The sequence below is a fragment of the Plecotus auritus genome, assembly GCF_963455305.1.
Source record: "Plecotus auritus genome assembly, chromosome: 4".
Taxonomy (NCBI): Eukaryota; Metazoa; Chordata; class Mammalia; order Chiroptera; family Vespertilionidae; genus Plecotus; species Plecotus auritus.
This window is the reverse complement of record NC_137775.1, coordinates 69,250,050-69,272,924: the sequence shown is the minus strand read 5'-3', so window position 1 is coordinate 69,272,924 and position 22,875 is coordinate 69,250,050. Positions and strand designations below refer to the sequence as shown.

Here is a 22,875-nt window from a genome sequence, read left to right as displayed (position 1 = left end):
TTAAGTTTGAGAGGAGGAGGAATAGATAATTCAGTATTTTAGTCTGTTGAAGCTCAGCTGGTAGACGGTTCTAAGGTAGATACAGATTTAAGACCTGACAGATTTGGGAGATGAAGTCTGAAAATAACAGTTCAGGAACCAGCAGCCCATCGGAAGCCACAAGAATGACAGTCTTATCAAATCAAGAAGGAGAGCAGAGGGCTTGGGCAATGTTTACCTTTGTCAGTGAGGAGAGTGAAGTCCCATGTACTGTCTTTCTAAATGTCACACCTTTCATCAGTGTAGGTATTTCTAATTATCTGTTCATATTTTAATCAGTTTGGATGAAGGGGATGAAAAAAGTTATTTATAAGGTTTTTTTTCTCATTCTAAATACACAAAAAATTAAAAAAAAGAAGTAATCATATTTGGGTATTAAAGTTTCCATTGAAGTGTCAAAATGATTTGGTTTCATTCTTTTCCTATTTTAGGTAAAAGAAGCATCATAGCCTCTTGACAAAATAAGTATTTCATTTTTTATTATAAATAGTGTATATTTCTTGTATGCCACTTTAATATTTATGCACAGGTAATTGTCCATATATAATATACACTGAGTGGCCAGATTATTATGATCTCTGAATGCATAATAATCTGGCTACTCAGTATATATATGTATATGTGTGTGTGTATGTATGTGTATATATATATATATATATATATATATATATACAAGTACATATATATATATATATATATTAGAGGCCCGGTGCATGAATTCGTGCATGGGTGGGGTCTGGCCAGCCTGGCCAGGGGGAGGGGACATTGGCGGTTGGCTGGCCTGCCTGCTGGTCGAACTCCTGGTTGAGGGGACGATTTGCATATTAGCCTTTTATTATATAGGACAGGGGTGGGCAAACTTTTTGACTCGAGGGCCACAATGGGTTCTTAAACTGGACCGGAGGGCTGGAACAAAAGCATGGATGGAGTGTTTCTGTGAACTAATATAAATTCAAAGTAAAGGAGCGGAGGGGAGAGCAAGAGAATCCTCCGCTCTTTCGGCTCCACTGGCCAGATAGAACAGCCGAACGGGCCAGGTCTGGCCCTCGGGCTGTAGTTTGCCCACGGCTGATATAGGATATACACTGAGTGGCCAGATTATTATGTGTTCAGAGATCATAATAATCTGGTCACTCAGTGTATTTTCATATCAGATTGGCTGCAGTTTTTGTGATTTCTAGGCAGGTGAATTAATTGAGAAAATAGTTACAATTAATTGAAAGCAATGCCTAAGATTTCATTAATGTTTTTCCATGTTCCATTTTCCCATTTTATTTTATCTATTTAAAATCCACTTAAATCCCACCAAGGAACTATTACAGATCTCTAGTAGATATTTATTTAGCTCTCTGGCTCCCCAATGAGAAAAAACAGAGAACACTTGTGGAGAAAAGCTTATTTAGATACATAAAACCCCCTAAAATCATTATTCAAAGAGCTGTGGTTTTATGTTACACATAAAAAGCAGAAAAATCATTAGTTGTTAAAAAGCTCTGCCGATAATCTTTATAGATACCATTCATCCCTCTCTACTACCAAATTGCATTTTGCATCCAGGACATTTAGACTATAGATAACCATTATCTAACAACTATTATTCTACAACACTGAAATGTGGCAAGGGGATGTGAGGTGGTTAAAACTTGAAATATTCACTTATAATTGTGTGCTTCTTGCTAAAACTTGAATAAGGATGAAATAATTTATTGGCTAAAAACAGTGTTTTATATATATGAAGTGATTTTTGAAATGATGAATTGTGCTTCTAAGAAGATATTGTGGTATTTCAGAAATAAAATTGTAACTCAAGTAGCACCAAGTGCAATATACAACATAGGACCAGATGACATGACTAAGGGCATGTAGGGTTCTTAGCACAGTTCCTGGCACACTATGGGCACTAGAATTCTTAGCTGGTACTATTTACTGCTATTTTTCTGTCTTGTTATTATTGTATAGTTTTCATGTCTAAATATATTTACATTTCTTGGAATTCATCTTGTTTTATGGAAATGCTTTTTCTTCCTTTTGATTTAATTTATTGGGGTGACATTGGTTAATAAAACTATATAGGTTTCAGGTATACAATTCTGTAATACATTATCTGTATATTATATTGTGTGTTCACCACCCCAAGTCAAGTGTCCTTCCATTACTATTTATCTCCCCTTTACTCTCTTTTATCTCCCTCTGGTAATTGCTGTACTGTTGTCTGTGTCTAAGAGTTTTTTTGTTTTGTTTGTTTCTTAATCCCATCACTTTTTTCTCCTCCCCTCCCCTGTACCTTTCCCAAGCTAATTCCCTCACCTAGACTTGTGCCTGTAAGCATTAAAAAGACCAGCTTTCCTTCATTACTCCTCTTTTCTCAGTTCAGCTTTTGTCTACATTTGCAGCAATTGTCTATATTCTCTATCCCTATGTTCACATCACCTTTTTTCCCATCGACCCACTGCAATTTTATTGAACCCCATCTCTTTTTACTCTTGGAGAGTTCAAACCATGATTTCAGGCCTCATCTTATTTGGTGCCTCTGCTGCATTGACTATATTGATTACTTCCTTCCTTTGGAAGTTCTTTACTTTTTACCGGATAGATTTCTCCTCTCTGTGGAATGAACAGAAGTTCTCGTAGGGTTAGTGGCAGGAAATTTCTGGTCTTCTTGATTTTGCTAAATCTGTACTATTTTGCAGGCAGCAGTAGGTGACTTTTGGAGAACAGCAAAATATAAAAGGGGTCAGTTCCAGAGACAAAGAAGCATTGATTAGACAGTCAAACCTTAGAGGGAAGGTAGGGGAAGGTGGGGGTATGGGGAGAGATCAACCAAAGGACTTGTATGCATGCATATAATCCTAACCAATGGACACAGACACCAGGGGGTGAGGGCATGAGCGGGGGGTGGGGCAAGGAGAGGGGATAAGGACACATATGTAATACCTTAATCAATAAAGAAAATGGAAAAAAATCCTAGCTAATAAAAGAGAAACATGTAAACTGACCATACCTCCACTACGCCCACAAGCCACACCCACCAGCCAATCAGGAGCGAGTATGCAAATTAACCCAACAAATATGGCAGTGGCCACGGAACTGGAGCAAGCAGGAGGCTTGAATTGCCTCCAGTGATGGAGGAAACCAAGCTTCCCACCCTCCCTGGCCTGCCCTGGCCTCCACTCAAGGCTACAAAGTTTCAATTATAGAAGATAAATAAATCCCAGATACCAGGGCCTCTGCTTGGGTTGCTGGGGGGCGTGGCCAGCCTGCAAACCACCACAGGCCCCTCTCCCAGGCCACCCCATGCCCCAAGGGAACCCCCACCCTGATCTGGGACACTCTTCAGGGCAAACCAGCTGGCCCCCACCCGTGCACCAGGCCTCTATCCTATCTAATAAAAGAGTAATATGCAAATTGACCATCACTTCAACACACAAGATGGCTGTCCCCATGTGGTCAAAGATGGCTGCCCCCATGTGGTCACAAGATGGCTGCCACAAGATAGCCAGTTGTGAGGGATGAGGCCTGCAAGGGAGGGCAGTTGGGGGCAATCAAGCTTGCAGGGGAGGGCAGTTAGGGGTCACCAGGCCAGCAGAGGAGGGAAGTTGGGGGCGACCGGGCCTGCAGGGTAGGGCAGTTGGGGGGGACCAGGCCTGCAGGGGAGGGCATTTGGGGGGGACCAGGCCTGCAGGGGAGGGCAATTAGGGGTGACCAGGCCTGCAGGGGAGGGCAGTTAGGGGTGACCAGGCCTGCAGGGGAGGGCAGTTAGGCATCAATCAGGCTGTCAGGGGAGTGGTTAGGGGGTGCTTAGGCTGGCAGACAGAAGCAGTTAGGGCCAATCAGGAAGACAGGCAGGTGAGCAGTTGGGAGCCAGCAGTCCTGGATTGTGAGAGGGATGTCCGACTGCCCGTTTAGGCCCAATCCTATCGGGATCGGGCCTAAATGGGCAGTCGGACATCCCTTGAGGGGTCCTAGATTGGAGAGGGTTCAGGCTGGGCTGAGGGACACACCCCCCCATGCACCAATTTCATGCACCGGGCCTCTAGTATATATATAAGGGTCAGTGTGTGAGGGGTAGCAAATATAAATTCATGGGTATGTAAAATACCTCAAGAATTGGTGAATGGAGAAAGAAACTAATTGTGTTAACAAAAAATAGCATGGTTAAAAAGAGGTTGATTGGTCATATTGTTGAAATATTGGAATCGATATTAAGACCTTTTAGAACCAAGACTATTAGCATTCCGGAGACATAAGGGATGATAAACAGGGCAGATCTGAATAATCCAGAAGACCAAGGACTTGACTTCTTACCTATTATTTTCTTATTAGTCTGAAAAATTTGTTTTTCCACAATTTTAAATCACCAATTAATCTCTATAGTGAATCTTTATCTTGTTATCACCTTTATTTTGCCTGGTTTTGTGAATAACCTCCTGGCTTCTTTAGGGGAGGGTCAGCAAGCCTTATCATTCTCTGGAAAAATGGCCAGCTTGTTTCCCATTTCTTACAATTAGGAACCTATTTCTCCTGTCCTCAATGTATTTTTAAAATAATAATTAGTATTATATAGCCTTTGAGGGTTCCCAAATGCACATCAGAGATGTGGCAGGCCCTGGTGATTTGTGATTAGCACATCTGGCTTTTCAAAACACCAATGTCCACTTTCTCCTTCTGGTGTAGCATTTTCACGGTCCCATCTTCATCTTAAGAATAATAGTAATCATACTCATTTGTTCATCGTTAAATGACAAGAATATGCAATTTTATAAAAACTAATTTTTTAATTAATATTTTCAGCTTTTTCTCTTTTAGTATTTGTAAATGAAAATGAGAAGATTAATTTTGAAGACCTCCTTTGAAAAATATTTGAGGAGATTTGTGTCAATTGTGTTATATTTGTCTTTCAAATGAATTTTAAAAATCTTTTTAGCTTTGTTGGTTCTTTTCCTTAAACTCTTTTTCTATACTGGATGACCTGCTTTGCATTTCATACTTTGTAGTTATTCTCATTGGTCTTACAGTCACTCTATATTTCTAGTTTAATCAACTTGACACCCTGCTATCATCAGGGGGTCACCTGTTCTGCTGTTACATTTGGAGAATACTGTCTTATGATATTAGAATAATGTTTAGAGAACACTCAATTATGTGGGACTTTTTGAATAGTTTCAACAATGTACCTATATCATAAAATCGATGGTATTGAAACATATCTGAGGATACTGGATTCTGTAACTTCATGATTGATTTTTATTACTTTTAATTCATTTTCAAGTATTAATGGCAGGAGGTATTTTGTAATGATGGAAAGGACATTATTTTGATGCCAAACAGACCCTTGATACGAATCTTGGCTTCTTAAAATATCAACATTTGCCATTTATCATTGGAAAGATAATGTAATATCTTAGATCTACCATTTCTTCATCTGTCAAGTGGGACAATCATATCTCCTTGTAAGTTATGGTGAACATTAAAGGAAATATTATGTGTACATTTTGGTACAAAATAAGCATTAATAAACAGAAGTTCTTATTTTCCTATCCTATTTAGAAAAATCAAAAGGAAAAGGGGATTGATTTTTCTGATTTTACTATTAAGAAATTGCTTTATGTACAATTACTTTTAAGTTTTATTTGGTAAACTATCAGTACAGATGTTAAAATAATATCTCACTGGTTCAAAGCAATTACTTGGCATTAAAAAGTGTCTTCCACTAAAGTAGTCATCTGCTGACAAATACATTTTTTTCTTGTTCGGAACCTTAGTCAAACCATATAAAACAAATTTAGCAGAGTTACACAAAAATTATTGGCCCTGAATTAATTTGTAGTTTGTAAATATTTTATAAAACTATGCTATAATCTTACAAAAAGGTATTACCTATAATTTTCTAAATCATTAAGTTTCAACATGTAAAGTTAGTTACTCAAGCTTGAAATCTACAGCTTTTTTAACTTATTCACTCATTTAACAAATATTTAGTGACTATTATGTCAGGCACTGTTCTAGGCTCTTAAAGTTACTCTTGAACAGCTCATATTTCAGCAGCAGGAGGGAGCACATTTTTCTAAGTAGCAGAGCAAGCTGAAGGTTATTGGAAGTGTATGGATGTGGTGGTGAGGGGAAGTAGAGTACAGTAGTGTGTAGTAAGTAGGATGGTCAAAGTAGGAACCATCAACTACTGACCTGTGAACAAAGACTTGAAAGGGGCAAACCCAGTTTGTCATACCAATATCAGGCAAGAGCATTCCACTAGAAAGAAGGGTTGGTGCAAAGCCCCAAGATAAGATCGTGCCTGGAATGTCTGAGAAAGACCAGCATGGAGGCTGGTGTATTGGGAGCAGAGGGAGCGAGTGGGGAAGCGGGGAGGGGAGCCAGTGCAAGATTTTGAAGTCATGGTCTGATTTCTCTTTCAAGAGTCAGTTTGGCTGATGTGTTGAGAATAAACTCCAGGAGAAGGACAAAAGTAAATGTCCGGCTACCAGTTAAAAGTCTGTTGTGGGAATCCAAGTAGAAGGTGATATTGGCTCAGGACAGCATGGCGATAGTGGAGGAGGTGAGAAATGGTCAGGTTTGGTGCATGGTTTGAAATTAGAACCAATCTGGTGTATTGGACAGACACAGGTGTGAAAGAAAAGAGGAGCCAAGTCTAAAGTTTTTAGCCTGAACAGCTAGAGAAATGTATTTTCAATGTAGCCAAGATGGAGATGGCTGCTGGAAGATTCAGGGGGCGGGTGGGGAGGGAAGGGTTAGGAGATGTGGGAAAGATGAAGAGTTCCATTTTGGAAATACTGAATTTGAGAGGCCCCTTAGAAATTCAAATGAAAATATTGAGGAGGCAGTTGGATGTCTGGAGTTAAGTGGGGATCGAAGTGGAGATAGGACTTTTGCATGTCTTTTAAATACTTTTGGCTAATGACATGTGGAAGAAGGGCTATAAGCACTGAATCTGAGATTTAGAAGAAAGTGGCAGGCTCTAACACCCATGAGCTCTCTTCTTGTCTAAGTATTCTCTTGTTTCTATGTATTTTTAATCAGTGGGCAACAATTAGATGATTGTGTATTTAAAAGAAAGTTTCATTCTGTTAACCTTATGTTGCTTTAGCTGCCTCTTATGACAAATGCAGACTAGCACAATAACATTTGGGGAGTAAGCTTTTTCTCTTAGCACTAATATGATGTAATTGTTGTCTCCATTGATGATAGGGGAAATCCGGTAAAATTCTAAAACCAAAAGATTGAGAACAGAAATGTAAACCTGTCACAATCTATTTGGCGACTTCAGTGCACAGAAACTAGTTTCCTGGCATTAGTCATGAAAGATAAAACGATTTTGATAAAGTTCAAATTGAGATAAGGTTTCATAAAATAGTGGGATTTTTTTGTCTTTATATTTTTGCTGGTGGGGGTGCTAGTGATTGCAGGCACCAAAATGGAAAGTCAAAAGAAAGAAAGTAATTATGTAAATTATAATTTTGGGGAGGCCTTTAGGATTTTTAATTTACATACTGTATCTGGAAGCACACTTAGTTCCTGTTTGGTGAGATGAAAGCCTTACTATAGCCTCATTGGCAGGCTCGTGCAATACTTGTTTCTCCTGTGTGTAAGTGCACGGAAGAGTAGAAGTGGCTGAGTGGGTAGTTGGCAGCCATTCATTGCATTGATTGCAGTCATTCATAAAACCCTGCAGCGCTGAGGGTGGAGACTGGAGCCTTCCCCTGAGGTGGTAGCTGAATGTCTCATTTGCATAAATCTTCCTTGATGCTTGAGTGATGAGGGAATGTTCACATGCAGTTTGAAGGCTGGTAAGAGTCCATGTCTGATAAATCCCGGAGTAATTAAAGTCTTTGTAAAGAGAAAGAGGTTAAAACCCTTGAACTCCTAGTCTGGGAAGTCAGCATTGTGGCACTGTTTGTGGCCTTCTTCTGTCTGGCAGAATGAATAAATCATATGTAGAGAAAGATCCTTAATGTCCACACTTACTGAAATATCATAGTTGTGTTTCTTAGAGTATGTGGGGTCTATCTTATTATAATAACTTTAATGCATGGGAGATACTTGAAAGTACTGGCGCTAAACAATTTCTATACATTAGAACTGTCAAAACTATTACATTTTATCCCTCCAAACTGTGATATGCCAGACACAACAATCAATTTTCATTTTAGAGATGTGTTAATCTACTCAGACTAACAAAAACACTAGTAGTATATTATGTCTCTTTATATCTATCTGAGTATAGTATAGGGCTTTCTTATATAGTGAAAAATTTCAGCTAAAAATAACTCAAATTAGAAAATGTAGGAATATATGTTAGAATATGTATTAGCATAGTTTAGAGCCCCCTTAAATTGGTTGAATAAGTAGCAACTTGGAACAGATAGTTTTTCCCCTAAAAACTCAGATTCAGTAGTTGGCTATATCATAGTTTTATGGTCAGAATATATATTAGTATGAAAAATATATGTTGTCCTGCTTTTAAAAAATTTCACTTAAGAGCATATTTAAGGAAAACTAATTAAGTAGCAGATTTATTTCAAAGCTTTGTTATTAAATACCTGAAACTTCAGGAGAAAAAAAAGAAATGAACTAAGATAGAAGTTTGCATATGGTTTCTTACAGATATAGTTCTTAAATTTTTTTTCTAAAGGGGGTGATATTTCCGATATTTTCACATGTAGATTAAACATGCTGTATGTGCTATTTTTAGTTGGGTGAGAATTGCTAAAGATTTTCCAGTGCTATGAAATTTAACTTCCTGGGCATTGTACTCTGTATAAGTTAGATTTAAAATTGCAGAGTTCAGGAATTCTAGGATATTACTTCTCCCTAACAACTGCTACCTTACATGTTCTCTTAACCCTGCAGCCTGGGTGGCCGTCTCCTCCCATGAAACTGGAACGAAACTGGAACGAAACTGAAGGCCTTGTGGTTCCTGAGGGATTGATCATTCCCTTGAGAGTTTAGCATTAGCACTTGACAAGTCACTTTTTTTTTTTTTTTTTTTTTTTTTTTTTTTTTTTTACCTTGCCCCAGAAGGGACGTGTGTTGAGGCTTTGAAATGGCACCGTTTTCTTTTTTTGTCACGTTACATACCAATTTTTAAGTCTCACTTGACCTTGTTTGGAATGAGCAGTGTGTGTGTGTGCACGTTTCTGTGCGTCGTGTCCCTGTGTGCCTGTATCATTCTTTCAAAAGTGGAGAATTTGGCCATGCAGCTTTTAGCTCTGGGAAAAATTGATCTGCCACTGACCCACCAAGAATCCACTTCTGGAATAACACGACTCGCCTTAAGTATAAGTAGTGCAGTCAAACCTCCAAGAAAACTCCATGAAAGTTTAAGAACCAGATTTATGTTTGAGAATCCTGGGTCCTAAGGGGTGTTTCCATTTAGCAAAGTCTACGATGTGGGGGGTCTCAGCTTTATAACCAAGGCTTCCCTACATAAATCAATGTTTGTTTTTAAGCTTTTGAGGCGAAAGAATCTTTGAGCTATCCAAGTACAGCCTCAGATCGGGGTGTTTTCTGATTTCTGCCAGTGAATCTCTCTGGTGGTCTATATGCCCTCTTGACGTGAGGGTAAGAGAGTGTCTCCTGCAGCCGTTGCAGCTCTGTTACATTGTCTATCCTCTGCATTTACTTATCCTGTGACGGAGGACTTAAGACACAAAGACCTTGTACTACTTTTTCACATTGTGGATATATCTTCTCTATTTATTTCACACACACAGGCACACTCATACTGTATATATATGAATATTTTCTTCTAGCTCTTTCCTTAGTTTGATTTTGAACATGAGGCTGTCTGGAGGCCGCTCAGGTCTCTTTTTGCATTAAAAGGAAAGACTTGTGTTGTGATGAATGGTATGAAACAGGAGTCTTAGTAAAATAGCCAAAGCTACAGAAAATCCTGCTCATTTTTTAACATAGCAACACAACAGCTGTTCCTATTTTTAAAGCTTTCAAATGTCTTCATAGGGTGAGGCCATAGCTTTCAGTGGCCTTTCTTCTATGGGGAGAGCTGCTGACCATCATTTTATTGGTGCTAAAAGGACAGTCAAATACAGAGGCTAGCACAGATTTTATTTGGGTATAATTGAGCTCTTGGAAGCCTGAGTCAGAGATTTCTAGCACTAAGGGCTTTTCCAGGGCCTCAGGTTATTATTTAAGGGGCTTGCAAAGATTTCCCCCTTAGACTGTGTTTTTAGTACCGTATTTAATTTCCAGATTTGTTCTACCCTTTTTATAATTAATAGTGCGTTGTGCTGTCTATCATGCGCCCCAGGTGTGTTGTCAGGGACATGGCGAAGCCTGCTGTCTGCAAAACACCAAGAAATGCTGAAAACCAGCCCCACCAACCTTCACCGTGAGTATGGCATTGGCTTTATTGACTAAAAATGTCCTCTCTTACACAGATCTCTGGTTACAGAATTTATTAATTCACATTGCATGTGGGCATAGATATTCTGGCTACTCTGTTGTATGTATAATAAAAAGGCTACTATTGAATTAGATAAAATCATCTGCAAACATGAACTCTGTATATTAAGTATCTTTGCTAAGTGATGTTTCTAATGCCATATTAGAAGCATAAAACTTGAGAAAACAGACACATTTTGGGAGCTCTAGGGTGGCAGAAATTCTATACCTTTTGGATGTGGAATGCATGTGGACTAGAAACTAAGACTGGGAAAGTAGGAAGCAAGGTACAGAGAGGGGTGGCACGCGTGAAAAAGGGAAATGCATAGGCAGTCCATTACCCACCTTCACACCAGGTGTTGAAAGGTAATGGATAATCTGAAAGAGCGGATTGCCCATCTAGTTTTATCTTTATAATTGCACCTTAAGTGTAGATACTACTGAAGAGTTAAATGACCAACTGAAGAAGGAAGTAGAGAAGAAGCTGAATAAGTAAACTGGGTTGGGAATACAGATTTTGATGTGATAAAATGTAAAGAGCTTTAAAATTCTGCAGATTAGCAAGATATATTCAGTCTTTTGAAAAGAATTATGCTCCTGGTAGAAAAAATTAAGCCTGCACTTGAAATGTCTCAGCAGTGGCAATATTCAACATAATTATCATAACCAAGTAGTTATAACTAGGGAAATGCCTCCTTCCAAGGTTTTTAGGAAAAGCTTTTGAAGAAATGTGTCTTAAGAGTGACTTTTAAATAGATATTTTTAGCTATCTGAAAGTTCTTTGAAGCAAGACCAAAATAAAGTGATAAAATTGTAAAAAAATTATGAGAAGTAAATTTTTGTAATACTTTTGCTATGGGTACAAGTAATTTTTATTAGCATTAGCAAAGAACAAAATTAAATAAAAATTTAAATGCTTATTTTTTGTATATTACCTGTAGTCACAAACAGTTTAAAATTATTTATACTTTAGGATATAACATTTTGTTAAATAAATTTCAAGAGGCTTCATTGGTGGGTTATAGATTTTATCTCAAAAAGAATACTTGAATATCATTGAATATCATTCTACATTTAATCAGTACTTTTTAATGAATCAAAATAATTTTTATTCAATCCTAGTAAAAATGATTTATGATCACATTGAAGAAAAATACAAAGCTTGAAGTACTCTTAATCATTTTGCCATTTTTTTTCTATAAATGTCCTTACTATAAAGCCATTTTTCTGATGATGGAAAACTTATGATCCTCACTTTCTATCTTATGATCTAGGTTGTGGAAAATATTTTTCTTATATTAGGATTCAAGCAATTTCTGGGAAAGGATTTTGAAGAATTCACATTTATTTAAAAATATGTTCCACTTATTAAGGTTTCAGTTAAATTGGTCCCACTCATTCAAAATCCATTAGATATCCCTCCCAACAATATTTTATTTGTTTTTAAAAAAATATATTTTATTGATTTTTACAGAGAGGAAGGGAGAGGGATAGAGAGTTAGAAACATGGATGAGAGAGAGACATTGATCAGCTGCCTCCTGCACACCCCCTACTGGGAATGTGCCTGCAATCAAGGTACATGCCCTTGACTGGAATCGAACCTGGGACCCTTCAGTCCACAGGCTGACACTCTATCCACTGAACCAAACTGGTTAGGGCCCAACAATATTTTAGATTTTTTCTCTTATTTTGATTTTATTTTTTCATAGGATTATACTTGTGGAAATCCATTGTAACTTACCTTGTACCTAGTGCAACTTTCCTGGTGGTCCCTCTGAGTATAGTGGCGGAGCATAAATAATCCCTTTGGATTCTCTTTCCTAAAATCCCTTTGCTCACTCTATACTTTTCTAACTAAAACAGTACACCTCTCTTTAGATGACTTGAAGAATTTAAAATTTGCATCTCATTCCTTATTTCTACCGATTCTCTTTAGACAGTGGTGTGTGTCACATATGTGCCTCTTTCTAGGTTGATAGGAAAGGACAACAATAAATTGAGTGTAGGGATGATTAAGCATGAGCTCAAGCTTGTAGATCAGTGTTTTTAAATATATAAGTCATAATCTTTTAGTGAGTCTGGAAATCAGTAGAGGCTAGTTTTTTGTTTATTTTTAATTATGAATGAAATAGATCAGAAAATAAAAAATCATCTCAGATTGGTATTGGTAGGATAAATTTAGATTTCTGTATATGATAACTGGGTCAAAATATAAATAAATATGTATTTATTTATACGTTTTAGCAATGGTTTTTAATTAGGAGAGTGGCTTAGTCAGGTATTTATTCTATGTATTAAAATATGTATTACTTTACTTTGACAAAGGTGGGGGAAATGGTGTATGAATGTGATGTGGGAAAAACTAGAGATAAGCAAATCAGTTGATAGACTGTTGTAATAGTCCAGAGAAATGTGATAAGGTCTTGGCCTATAGGAGTAGCAGATAGTGTGAGAAGCAAGCATTTTAAGAACTGAGTGAGAAGGCAAAAGGGCAGTGGGTGATTCTCAGCTCCATATGGCTTTTAAGGAAAATGTTTGGGGGATTATCGTATTATTGGTTTGGGTGATTAAGTATCATTACCAAAAAGAATAAAAGAATCAAACCAGGCCCAAGGGTGGGTGAGTGGTGAATAGTTCAGATTTTGATATGATGATGTTGTGGTACCTGTGCCTTATCCAAGGGTATACGTCCAAGAAGTAGTTGGGGATATAAAACTGAAGCATTCAGTTAACTGGGAAAGTAGATTGTGACACCTATGGATATATAATTAGAAAAAATAAATACCAGAGGGAGTCCTAGGTAAAAATAATGCTTAAGGAATGGGTAAAGGAAAAGGATCCCCCAACTCAAATGACAACTAAAACTTAAACTCTGATTCTTGGAGAACCAGAGCTTAGGTAGCAGAGGAATACAAGGGGAAAACCACAATAGTATCAAGTGTAGCAGAAAATCAGTCAACTACTTGCGAGATTAAAAATGTCTTTGGGGTTTGGCCAAATAGAAATCAAGGGGGGCATTTGTCGTAGCAGTTTTAATATACAGGGGTGAGCAAAACTAGGTTTACAGGTATAACACAAATAAAGAATATAATAATTAATAATAATATAAGAATAAACTCTGTTTCACATACTCAAAACTGCAAACATACTTCTGTGTAAGTGGGTGGAAATACTCTATTTCTATAGGTGTGAGGAGGAAATGATAAGTTAGGAAAAGGAGACTGGGATTGCACATGCCTTTCTCAAAAACAATTGACTGAGTAGGAAAAGAGAGAGTGGTAGGTAGACAGGAAGTAGGGGGACTGTACTTGTGTTACTTGGTACATTCTATTTTGCAAGTCTAGATAGATGGATAAACATGCCAATATAATTTATATTGTATTTTTTGATGACTGTATTTAATACATCCAAAGATTATTTTTTAGTTATTATTAAAATGTCATTCAGTCATATTTTAAACATGCTGCATATGTAGTCATCACTTAAAGTAATAAATATATAAAAAATATTAGTGGAGCTGAACAAATTGAATCTTATGCCTGGTATTCCTCAGGTATACTATGCATAGATAAATAAGATATAATTCCCATTTTAAGAATTCCCTCTCAAATTGAGGACAACAGTTATACAATCAAATAAATTATAATACTATATGATAAGTGCAACCATAGACATATGTTAAAAAAAGAGAAAACGGTTTATTCTGTTTGAGGTTGGTGTGGTCAGGGACATATTCATAGACCCTTCAATAGTTAATATGAAATTTGAAGGATGAATAGTTCAGGAAGTAGGCAGGTTTGGGGTACAGGGTTCCAGAAGGAGAAAATAGTTGCCCCAAGGTCCAAAATATCAGGTTGTGCTGGTGTAATTTAGAGTGTGTACTCAAGGCTGGAGCCTATGAGTGTGTGTACCTGTGTGTGTGTGTCTGTGTGTGTGTGTGTGGTTGTGTGTGGGATGGGAGTCCATGTGTGGTTGAGGGGTGAGTGTAGGTGGAGTGTGTGAAAGAGAGAGAGGAATACAGGAGACTGGAAGTAGAAGTACCGCATCAGAATCTCTGAAGAATAGGACTCTGTGGAATGGGAGAAAATGAGTAACACATGACTTTACTTTTAATACTGTATTTTGAAATTTGACATAACATGATGGTTTTTTTGTGTTTTTCAAAGTCACCATGGACTTTATTTAAAGCCTGAGAAACATTTGTCTACTCATCAGTCTCAGTCACGGATGTTCATGGGAATAAGTAGGAGAGGTAGGAAATAGGGTGGATTTGAGAAAGTTTCACAGGTAGTATAATTAGAATACAGTGGTTCATTAGATGTGATAATAAAGCAAAGAGGAGAAGAAATAACTCACTTTAGCTCAAGAGATTAAGTGGATGTGATAAAATTAAAAGAGAATTAATTTATGTACTAGCATTATGCTAAGTGATATAAGCCAGTCAGAGAAAGACAAGTACCATATGATTTTATTCATATGTGGAATCTAATGAACAAAATGAACTAACAAGCAAAATAGAGACAGACTCATAGATAGAAAGCAGGCTGACAGCTCGGGGGAGGTGGGAGAGGTGCAGATGGGAGTGAAGGGATTGAGCTAAAAAGAAAAAAAAAAGGAGAAAAAACTCATGGACAGAGACAACAGTGTGGTGATTGTTGGGGGTGGGAGGATGGAGGGAGGTGGAGGGGGGTATGGGGTGATAAATGGTGATGGAAGAAGACTCAACTTGGGGTAGTGAGCACACACTAGAGTATAAGATGATGTGTTGTAGAATTATGCACCTGAAACCTGTATAATTTTGTTAACCAGTGTCATCCACTTAAAAAAAACAAACAAGTTCTGATTTAGCATTAGACTTGGGTATTAGCGGCCAATCAAAATATCCAAAAGATAGTTGGCTATTCATATTTTAACCTCAGGAGACACTTAGATGAGATATACTAATTTGTGAGCAATTTACTGTATTTTTGAGCAATAAAAACCGTTAAGACAAATGAAATAGCATAGGAAGATATAGAGAGTTAAAGGAAATAAGGTAAAAGGCAGTCTAGAGGGTCTCACCAGTACTTAAACAAAGAGCAGAGGGATTAAGTAAATTATGCAAGATCATGCAAGAAGAAACGTGTCCCAGTTTTCCTGGAACTTTCTGTATTTTAGTACTGACAGTCCCATGTCCTGGGAACCTGCCTTAGTTGTGGAAACTAGAATGGTTCATGACATCAAAACTGGTAAAATTGGCATATGAAAGTAAACACTCAGAAAAAGAATATATAACCACGGAAAAACTATGCTTTTACAAATAATGTTTATATTACCGTGGAAGGTGACATTATCTATATACTAGAGGCCCGGTGCATGGATTTGTGCACAGGTGGGGTTCCTCAACCCGGCCTGTGCCCTCTCGCAACCCGGGACCCCTCGGGGAATGTCGGACTTCCAGTTTCAGCCTGATCGCCTGCAGGGATCAGGCCGAAACTGGCAGTCCGACATCCCCGAGGGATGTAGTAGTGCGAGAAGCAGCAGGTGACCCGGGAGAAGCCCAAGCCCCAGCTGGGTGCCTAGCTGCTCCTGCTCATCCCGGGCGGGCTGTGCTGTGCCTGCCGCCGCCAGCGGGAGAGGCTCACGCCGCAGCTCCAACCTCACTCGCCAGCGATGAGCCTGGGGTCTGGCTCCCATTGATCAGCTGTCCCCTGGTGGTCAGTGTGCTCCCACAGTGGGAGTGCTGCTTAGCTGACTCATGGGCACCAGATGCAGGGTTCATGGAGACCGCAGTGGAGTGGTAGTGAGCCTACTGAGCAGCCGCAGCGGCAGGCGCAGTGGGGCCGGGATGAGCAGGAGTGGCAGGCAGGAGAGTGGAAGAGAAAGGGAAAGACAGAAAGAAACAGCAATGTGAGAGAAACTGATCAATTGGTTGTCTCCTGCAGGCGCCCTGACCAGGGCCAGGCCGGGGAGGAGCCTGTAACCAAGGTATGTGCCCTTGTCTGGGATCGAATCCTGGACCCTTGGGTCTGCAGGCTGACACTCTAACAATGAGCCAAAGCAGTTAGGACGATGTCTGATTTTTATAATTTAGAATTCATCTGACCTTAGACAAAAGACCAAGAAGTGATTTTATCATTTAGAATAATATTTTTAAGATTCATCTATGTTACAGAATGAATCAGTATCTCATACCTTTTATTGTCAAATAATATTCCACTGTATGTATATGCCAGTCTTTTGTTTATCCACTCATCAGTTAATGGACATTTGGTCTGTTTTCCAGTTTTATACTATTATGTATAATCTGCTTTTAACATTTATGTACAAGTGTTTGAGTGGATGTATGTTCTTAGTTCTCTTGAGTATAAAACTAGGAATGGAATTACTGGGTCATATGGTTACTATGACCACTGGGTCATAAGTTTACATATTTTAGGACCTGTCAAGCTGTAATTCAAAGCAGCTGTACCATTTAACATTCCTACCAGCAATGTAAGAGGTTACCAATTTCTCTGCATCCTTGACAACACTTGTTATTGTTGGTCTTTTTTGTTATAGTCATCATTGTGGGTATGAAGTGTATGAATGGTTATCTTATTGTGGTTTTGATTCGTATGCCCTTACTGAATGATGATGTTGAGCATTTTTTCATGTGCTCATTAGCTATTTGCATTGCTCCTTTGGAGAAGTATTGCTCAAAATCTTTTGTTCATTTTTAATTGGGTTATTTGTTATTTTATTGTTGAGTTGTATGAATTCTTTATATATAATGAATACTATCCTTGTCAGATAAATTATTTGCAAATATTTTTTCCCATTTATTTTCTTGATAGTACCTTAAAGCGCAAGTTTTTAATTTTGATGAAGTCCAATTGACCTATTTTTCCTTTGGTTACTTCTGTTTTGGTGTCATATCTGAGAAATTATTGTCAAATCCAAAGTCTTAAAGATTTACCCCTAGGTTTTCTTCTAAGGGCTCTATAGTTTTAGATCTCACATTTAGGTCTTTGATCCATGTTGAGTTACTTTTTGCATATGGTGTGAGATAGGGGTTCAGTTTTATTTATTTATTTATTTTTGCATGTGGATATCCAGTTGTCAAAAATTAGTGAGAGCAGATATATTTGTCTTGCTCTTGATTGTAGAGGGAAAGTTGTCACTCATTCCTTATTAAATATGACATCAGTTGTGGGGTTTTAGTAGATGTACTTTGTTAGGTTTCGGAAGTTTCCTTCCATTTATAGTTGAGTATTCATATCATGAAAAGGTATTGAATTTTCTGAAGTGCTATATCTGTATCTATTGAAATAATAGTGTGTTTTTTGTCCTTTTTTCTATTACTATGGTATACTACTTTAATTTTCATACCTTGGATCAACCTTGCATATCTGGGATATATCCTACTTGTTATCCATTTTATCTATTGCTGGTATTTTTGATGATTTTTGTGTAAATGTTAATAAGAGATATTGGTCTATAGTTTTGCTATGATATTTTTGATTTTAGTATCAGAGTAATACTGACCTCATAGAATAAAGTTGGAAGTAGTCCTTACTATTATGTAAGAAGAGTTTGTGAAATGTTACTATATTTTTTTCTTCAAATATTTGGTAAAATTTACCAGTGGACCCATTAGCTTCTCTTTGTGGAACTTTTTTTTTTTTTTTAAATTTCTGAGAGGCGGGGAGAATGAGAGAGATAGAAACATCAATTATGAGAAAGAATCATTGATCAGCTGCCTTCTGCATAGCTCCCACCAAGGATTGAGTCCAGAACCTGGGCTTGTGCCACGACCAGGAATCGAACTGTGAACTCTTGGTTCATAGGTAGATGCTCAACCACTGAGCAACACTGGCTCAACTGTGGGACATTTCTTGATTTTTTACATTCTGTCTTGTTTGAACATTTATAACAGTTCTATGTGAATGTGTATGTATGTATAGGTGAATGTATCATAAGAAATTCTCAAATCTTCAGAAAAACTTTTATTCAAAATGAGTTTGATATAACTCTTGAAACATTCATGATTTGGGGTTATTGATACCTTTTGTTTCTAATTCCTAGATAATAAACTGTGTGTGTGTGGCTTTGCATTTGCAAGTATGAACAATTTTATCATATAAAAATTGTAGTATAACCTGATATCTTGGGGTCATTGTGAAGAGACAATCAGAAAGAAGGTATCTGGACCTGGAGAGCATTATGCTAAGCTAAATAAGCCAGTTGGAGAAAGATAAGTATCACATAATCTCATTCATTGGTGGAATATAATGAACAACATAAACTGATGGACAAAGATAGATCTAGAGACATAGAAGCATCGAACAGACCATCAAACCTCAGAGGGAAGGCAGGGGAGGCTGGAGGGAGGTAAAAGATCAACCAAAACACTTGTATGCATGCATATAAGCATAACCAATGGGCATAGACAGTAGAGGGGTGAGGGCCTATGCTGGGAGGAGGGACCGGGCTGGGAGAGGTCAATGAAGGAAAAAGGAGACATATGTAATACTTTTAAAAATAAAGAATTAAAAAAAATGAAACCCCATAACCATTCATAAAAAACAACAAAATAATAAAAATAAAAGACCTTGCAGACACAAGTTATACTGTTAAGATTCTGTGGTTTGGGTTTCACTGATTACCTTTAGAAAAATTGGGAAAATGGTTTTGATATGGTATTTATGTTTACTTATTTTTGTTTTGTTAGTCAGATCTTTATATGTCTTTTAATTACTGTTCACTTTTATTTATTTAACAAAAATGATTCCAAGTAAAAATTTAGATTATTTAGTCTCAGGATTTTATTTTGCCATTCTGTTCCTGTCTCCTCTACTTCCTTTTTTCTAGAAATGATCTTTCTGTGCCATGGTAATTCACATCTTGGACTGGATCATTGAGTATCATCTGTGTTGAGGCTTTTGACATACTCTTACCTTCTTCACAGCCTCAGATGAGTCAGCCTTGAATTGACAGGGAGACTGCATCCACATTTTTCTTTTAATAGGCATAGTTTTTCAGGATTCAAGGGTGTGGCCTTTTTTAGGGGCATCAATTTTTGTACAAATTTAATTATATGATACAGGGACTTCTCATGACCAATATGAATGGGATAAGAATGAATTTAATCACATAAATGTGGTAGTTTATTAAGCTAATTTTAAAATAGTCAACCTTGAGAACCAGAAATATAACTGAGAAAAATCTATATTAATATCTTTACTTTTCCCAAAGCAGTATGGGAAATACACATATATCTTTATACTTGAAACTATGGTTTCTCATTTAAAATTACAGATTTAACATCAAAATTATATCTTATACTAGGTAAAATTAAAATGTTTTTAATATATATTTAATATATTTTTATTTTTGATAGTATTACAGGTATCTCCCATTTTCTTCCCTTAACCCTCCTTATCCCAGCCCCTCCCGCCCTCCCAGGTCAGTATATTTTTATTGATTTCAGAAAGGAAGGGATAACAAGACAGAGATAGAAACATCAATGATGAGAGAGACTCATTGATTGGCTACTGCCTGCACACCCTCTACTGGGTATAGAGCCCACAAGTTGGGCATGTGCCCTAACCGGGAATCAAACTCTGACCTCCTGGTTCATAGGTTGACACTCAACCACTGAATCACACCGGCCAGGCAAAAGTGTTTTTTGAAATTGCAAACAGTTAGATAGAAACCCTTGTCACTATGTCACTAAATCTTTAAACTCTGCATACCAGAAGTGATTTTCAAGATATGAGTACTATTGCCCAGATCTCTATGTCTTACAGTATTAGTGGATAGAAGAAGTTTCATGGATAAAATAGAAAATTGGGCAACTGTCACTATCTCAGACATACTCACTTCATGAGTTCAGTTATTCCTCTCATAAGCCTGGCAGAGGCTCTGTGAATACTGGAATCCATCTGCTTTTTCCTGTTCTTGATCTCGCCCTTCTGCCCACCCTGAGCCATATGTTGTCCTCTACTCCTGAAGCTCCACAGATTTATACTCAGTCTTGTCCTAATTCTCCTGAATTCTGATCTCAGTGCAGGTGTGGTCTACTCCTTTAGTGGAAACCTGTCAAAGCAGTTTTGGATGAGGAGGCAGCAGGGAGGAGAGGGGAAGTGTACTACTTCAGCAAGTAAAAGTGTGTACAGTATGGGATGCAGTGCACTGCTTCCTCTGCAGAGTCAGGCTATTCATTCTCCCTTCAACAAATGTGTGTTCAGTCTGTACCATAGTTCCCATTATCTACGGTTGCACTTTCCTAGGTTTCATTTACCTGCTGTCATCCACAGTCCAAATATATTGAATGAATATTCCCAGAAATAAACAATTCATAAGTTTTAAACTGCATGCTGTGCTGAATAGCCTGAAGAAATCTCACTTTGTCCCACTCTGTCCAGGCTGGACGTGAATCACCCCTTTGTCCAGTGTATCCAAGCTGGATATGCTACCCTCCCATTAGTCACTTAGTAGCTGTCTCGATTATCAGGTTGACTGTCACAGTATCACAGTGCTTGTGTTCAAGTAACCCTTCTTTTACTTAATAATGTCCCCAGTGTGCAAAAAATAGTGATGCTGGCAATTTGGACATGACAAAGAAAAGGCATAAAGTGCTTCCTTTAAGTGAAAAGTTGAAGTCCTTGACTTACTAGTAATGAGGAAAGAAAAGAAATCTGTACTGAAGTTGCTAGGATTGATGGTAAGAACAAATCTTTTATTCACAAAATCGTGAGGGAGAAAGAAATTCCTCCTAGTTTTGCTGTCACTCTTCAAACATAAAAGTTATGGATACAATTCACGAAAAGTGCTTAGTTAGGTAGAAAAGGCATTACATTTGTGAGTGGAAGACATGAGCAGAAACATGTTCTGATTGACAGCACCGTGCTGCACCAGAGAGCATGGAACCTGCATGAAGACTTCAACAAGGGATCCACCGAAATGAATGATACCAAGCCATTCACAAGGAAGGGATGGTCAGATAGACTCATAAACAGGTTTGGATGGAAAATATAAAAATGACCAGAGAGGTTGTGTCTGCTGATGAAGAAGCTGCTACCACATTTCCCCAGAGTTAAAGAAATTGATCAGAGTTCAGTACTCTCCAGGGTTCCGGCATCCACTAGGAGTATTGGAAGGTATTCCTCATGGATAAGGAGGGCTATCATACTGTGTGCAGAGCCCAGTGACAGGCACTGGGTGTGATGATAAATAAAGCAGAGTCCTTCTCTTGGTAGAACTTAGAGCATGGGAGGAGAGGATGTAAACAACAAACAAACATAGATGCTAAAACTTTATTTTCAACAAGGGCCTAAATGGGGTGCAGTGATAAGCTACTTAGGGAAAGCTGGTTATAAAGCATGCTCAAGTAAGGCTCTGAGAGGAGAGACATGAAAGATGAGAACTTGTGAAGAGCCATTGGAAGGGGACACCAGGCAGAGAGGATGGTGTGTGCAGTGGCCTTTATATGAAAATCAATGTAGCATGTTTGGGGAACTAAAAGGAAGTCAGAGAAAAGTGAGGAGGAGGAGAAAAATGGATGAGACTGATGCTATAAACAAGGGTTCCATCTTAGAAGCCTTTCTGATCTTTGGATTTTATGCAAGACTATTGAGAAGCACTTGAAACAGTTCAGTGAAGGGGGGATTGTAATCCAATGTGCGGCAAATGGTTTAGGCAAAACATTATAGTGTTTTGGACTCTGCTGGTGGCAGTAGGGATGGAGCAAGTGGAAGCAATGAAAGAGAAGAGGAACTTCTAGTGCATAATGAAGGGTGGAGACTCCATTAAGTCATGTGTGAAAATCTCTAATATGCTTAATAGGTCTTCTGTTCACTGAATACATAATGCGTAAGTACCTATTTTCTCATGAAGTCTTAATCAACTTATGTACACAAATGTATCTCCAGTGGCATATATAAATGAAAATTTTAGAAATCTCAATTGTATTACTTTAGGTAATATTATATAGAACTTTAATATAAAGAAAAAATTATGAAAAGTATGTAAAATTGAGTAAAAACTAAAACATTAGATTTTGCCAATTTAAATAATTTTTGTGATTTTTTTTACTCTGATATCCTGTTGATGTAGAAGATTTAACAATTTTGTAGGTGTTTGTATACAGTAGAGGAAGTAAATATTTAAAAATACAGACTAGACAAAAATATTGCTCCTTTTTGAAAGATATCTCATTTACTGAGTAAAATTCAGCAAGAAGAAGGTGAACATGTTTTCATATACAAAGGCTCTTTTAGCTATATATTTTATTATGAATGAATATATTATTCAGAGACATGCAGCCTCTTCTGTACTATTTTAGGCACATGTTTATTTCAAAACTAGGGGCCCAGTGCACAAAGATTTGTGCACGGGGGATGGGTCCCTCAGCCTGACCTGCACCCTCTCCAATCTGGGAGCCCTCAGGGGATCCC

General features: G+C 37.8%; 1 protein-coding gene across 34 annotated transcripts in view; it reads left to right on the top strand.

The window, feature by feature from the left end:
• The window catches only part of RIMS1 (regulating synaptic membrane exocytosis 1), a 436,905-nt gene that overhangs the window by 83,668 nt on the left and 330,362 nt on the right, over window positions 1–22,875 (top strand). For 32 of the 34 annotated variants that reach the window (XR_013960390.1, XM_080664365.1, XM_080664336.1 and 29 more), the window contains exon 2: window positions 10,322–10,402. The exons of the other annotated variants lie outside the window; for them this stretch is intronic. Coding sequence is in view for 31 of the 32 variants with exons in the window: in XM_080664365.1 (XP_080520491.1) it covers window positions 10,322–10,402 (81 nt within the window). In the remaining variant the exon portion in view is untranslated. The remainder of the gene's footprint in view (window positions 1–10,321; window positions 10,403–22,875) is intronic. 34 annotated transcript variants of the gene reach the window in all.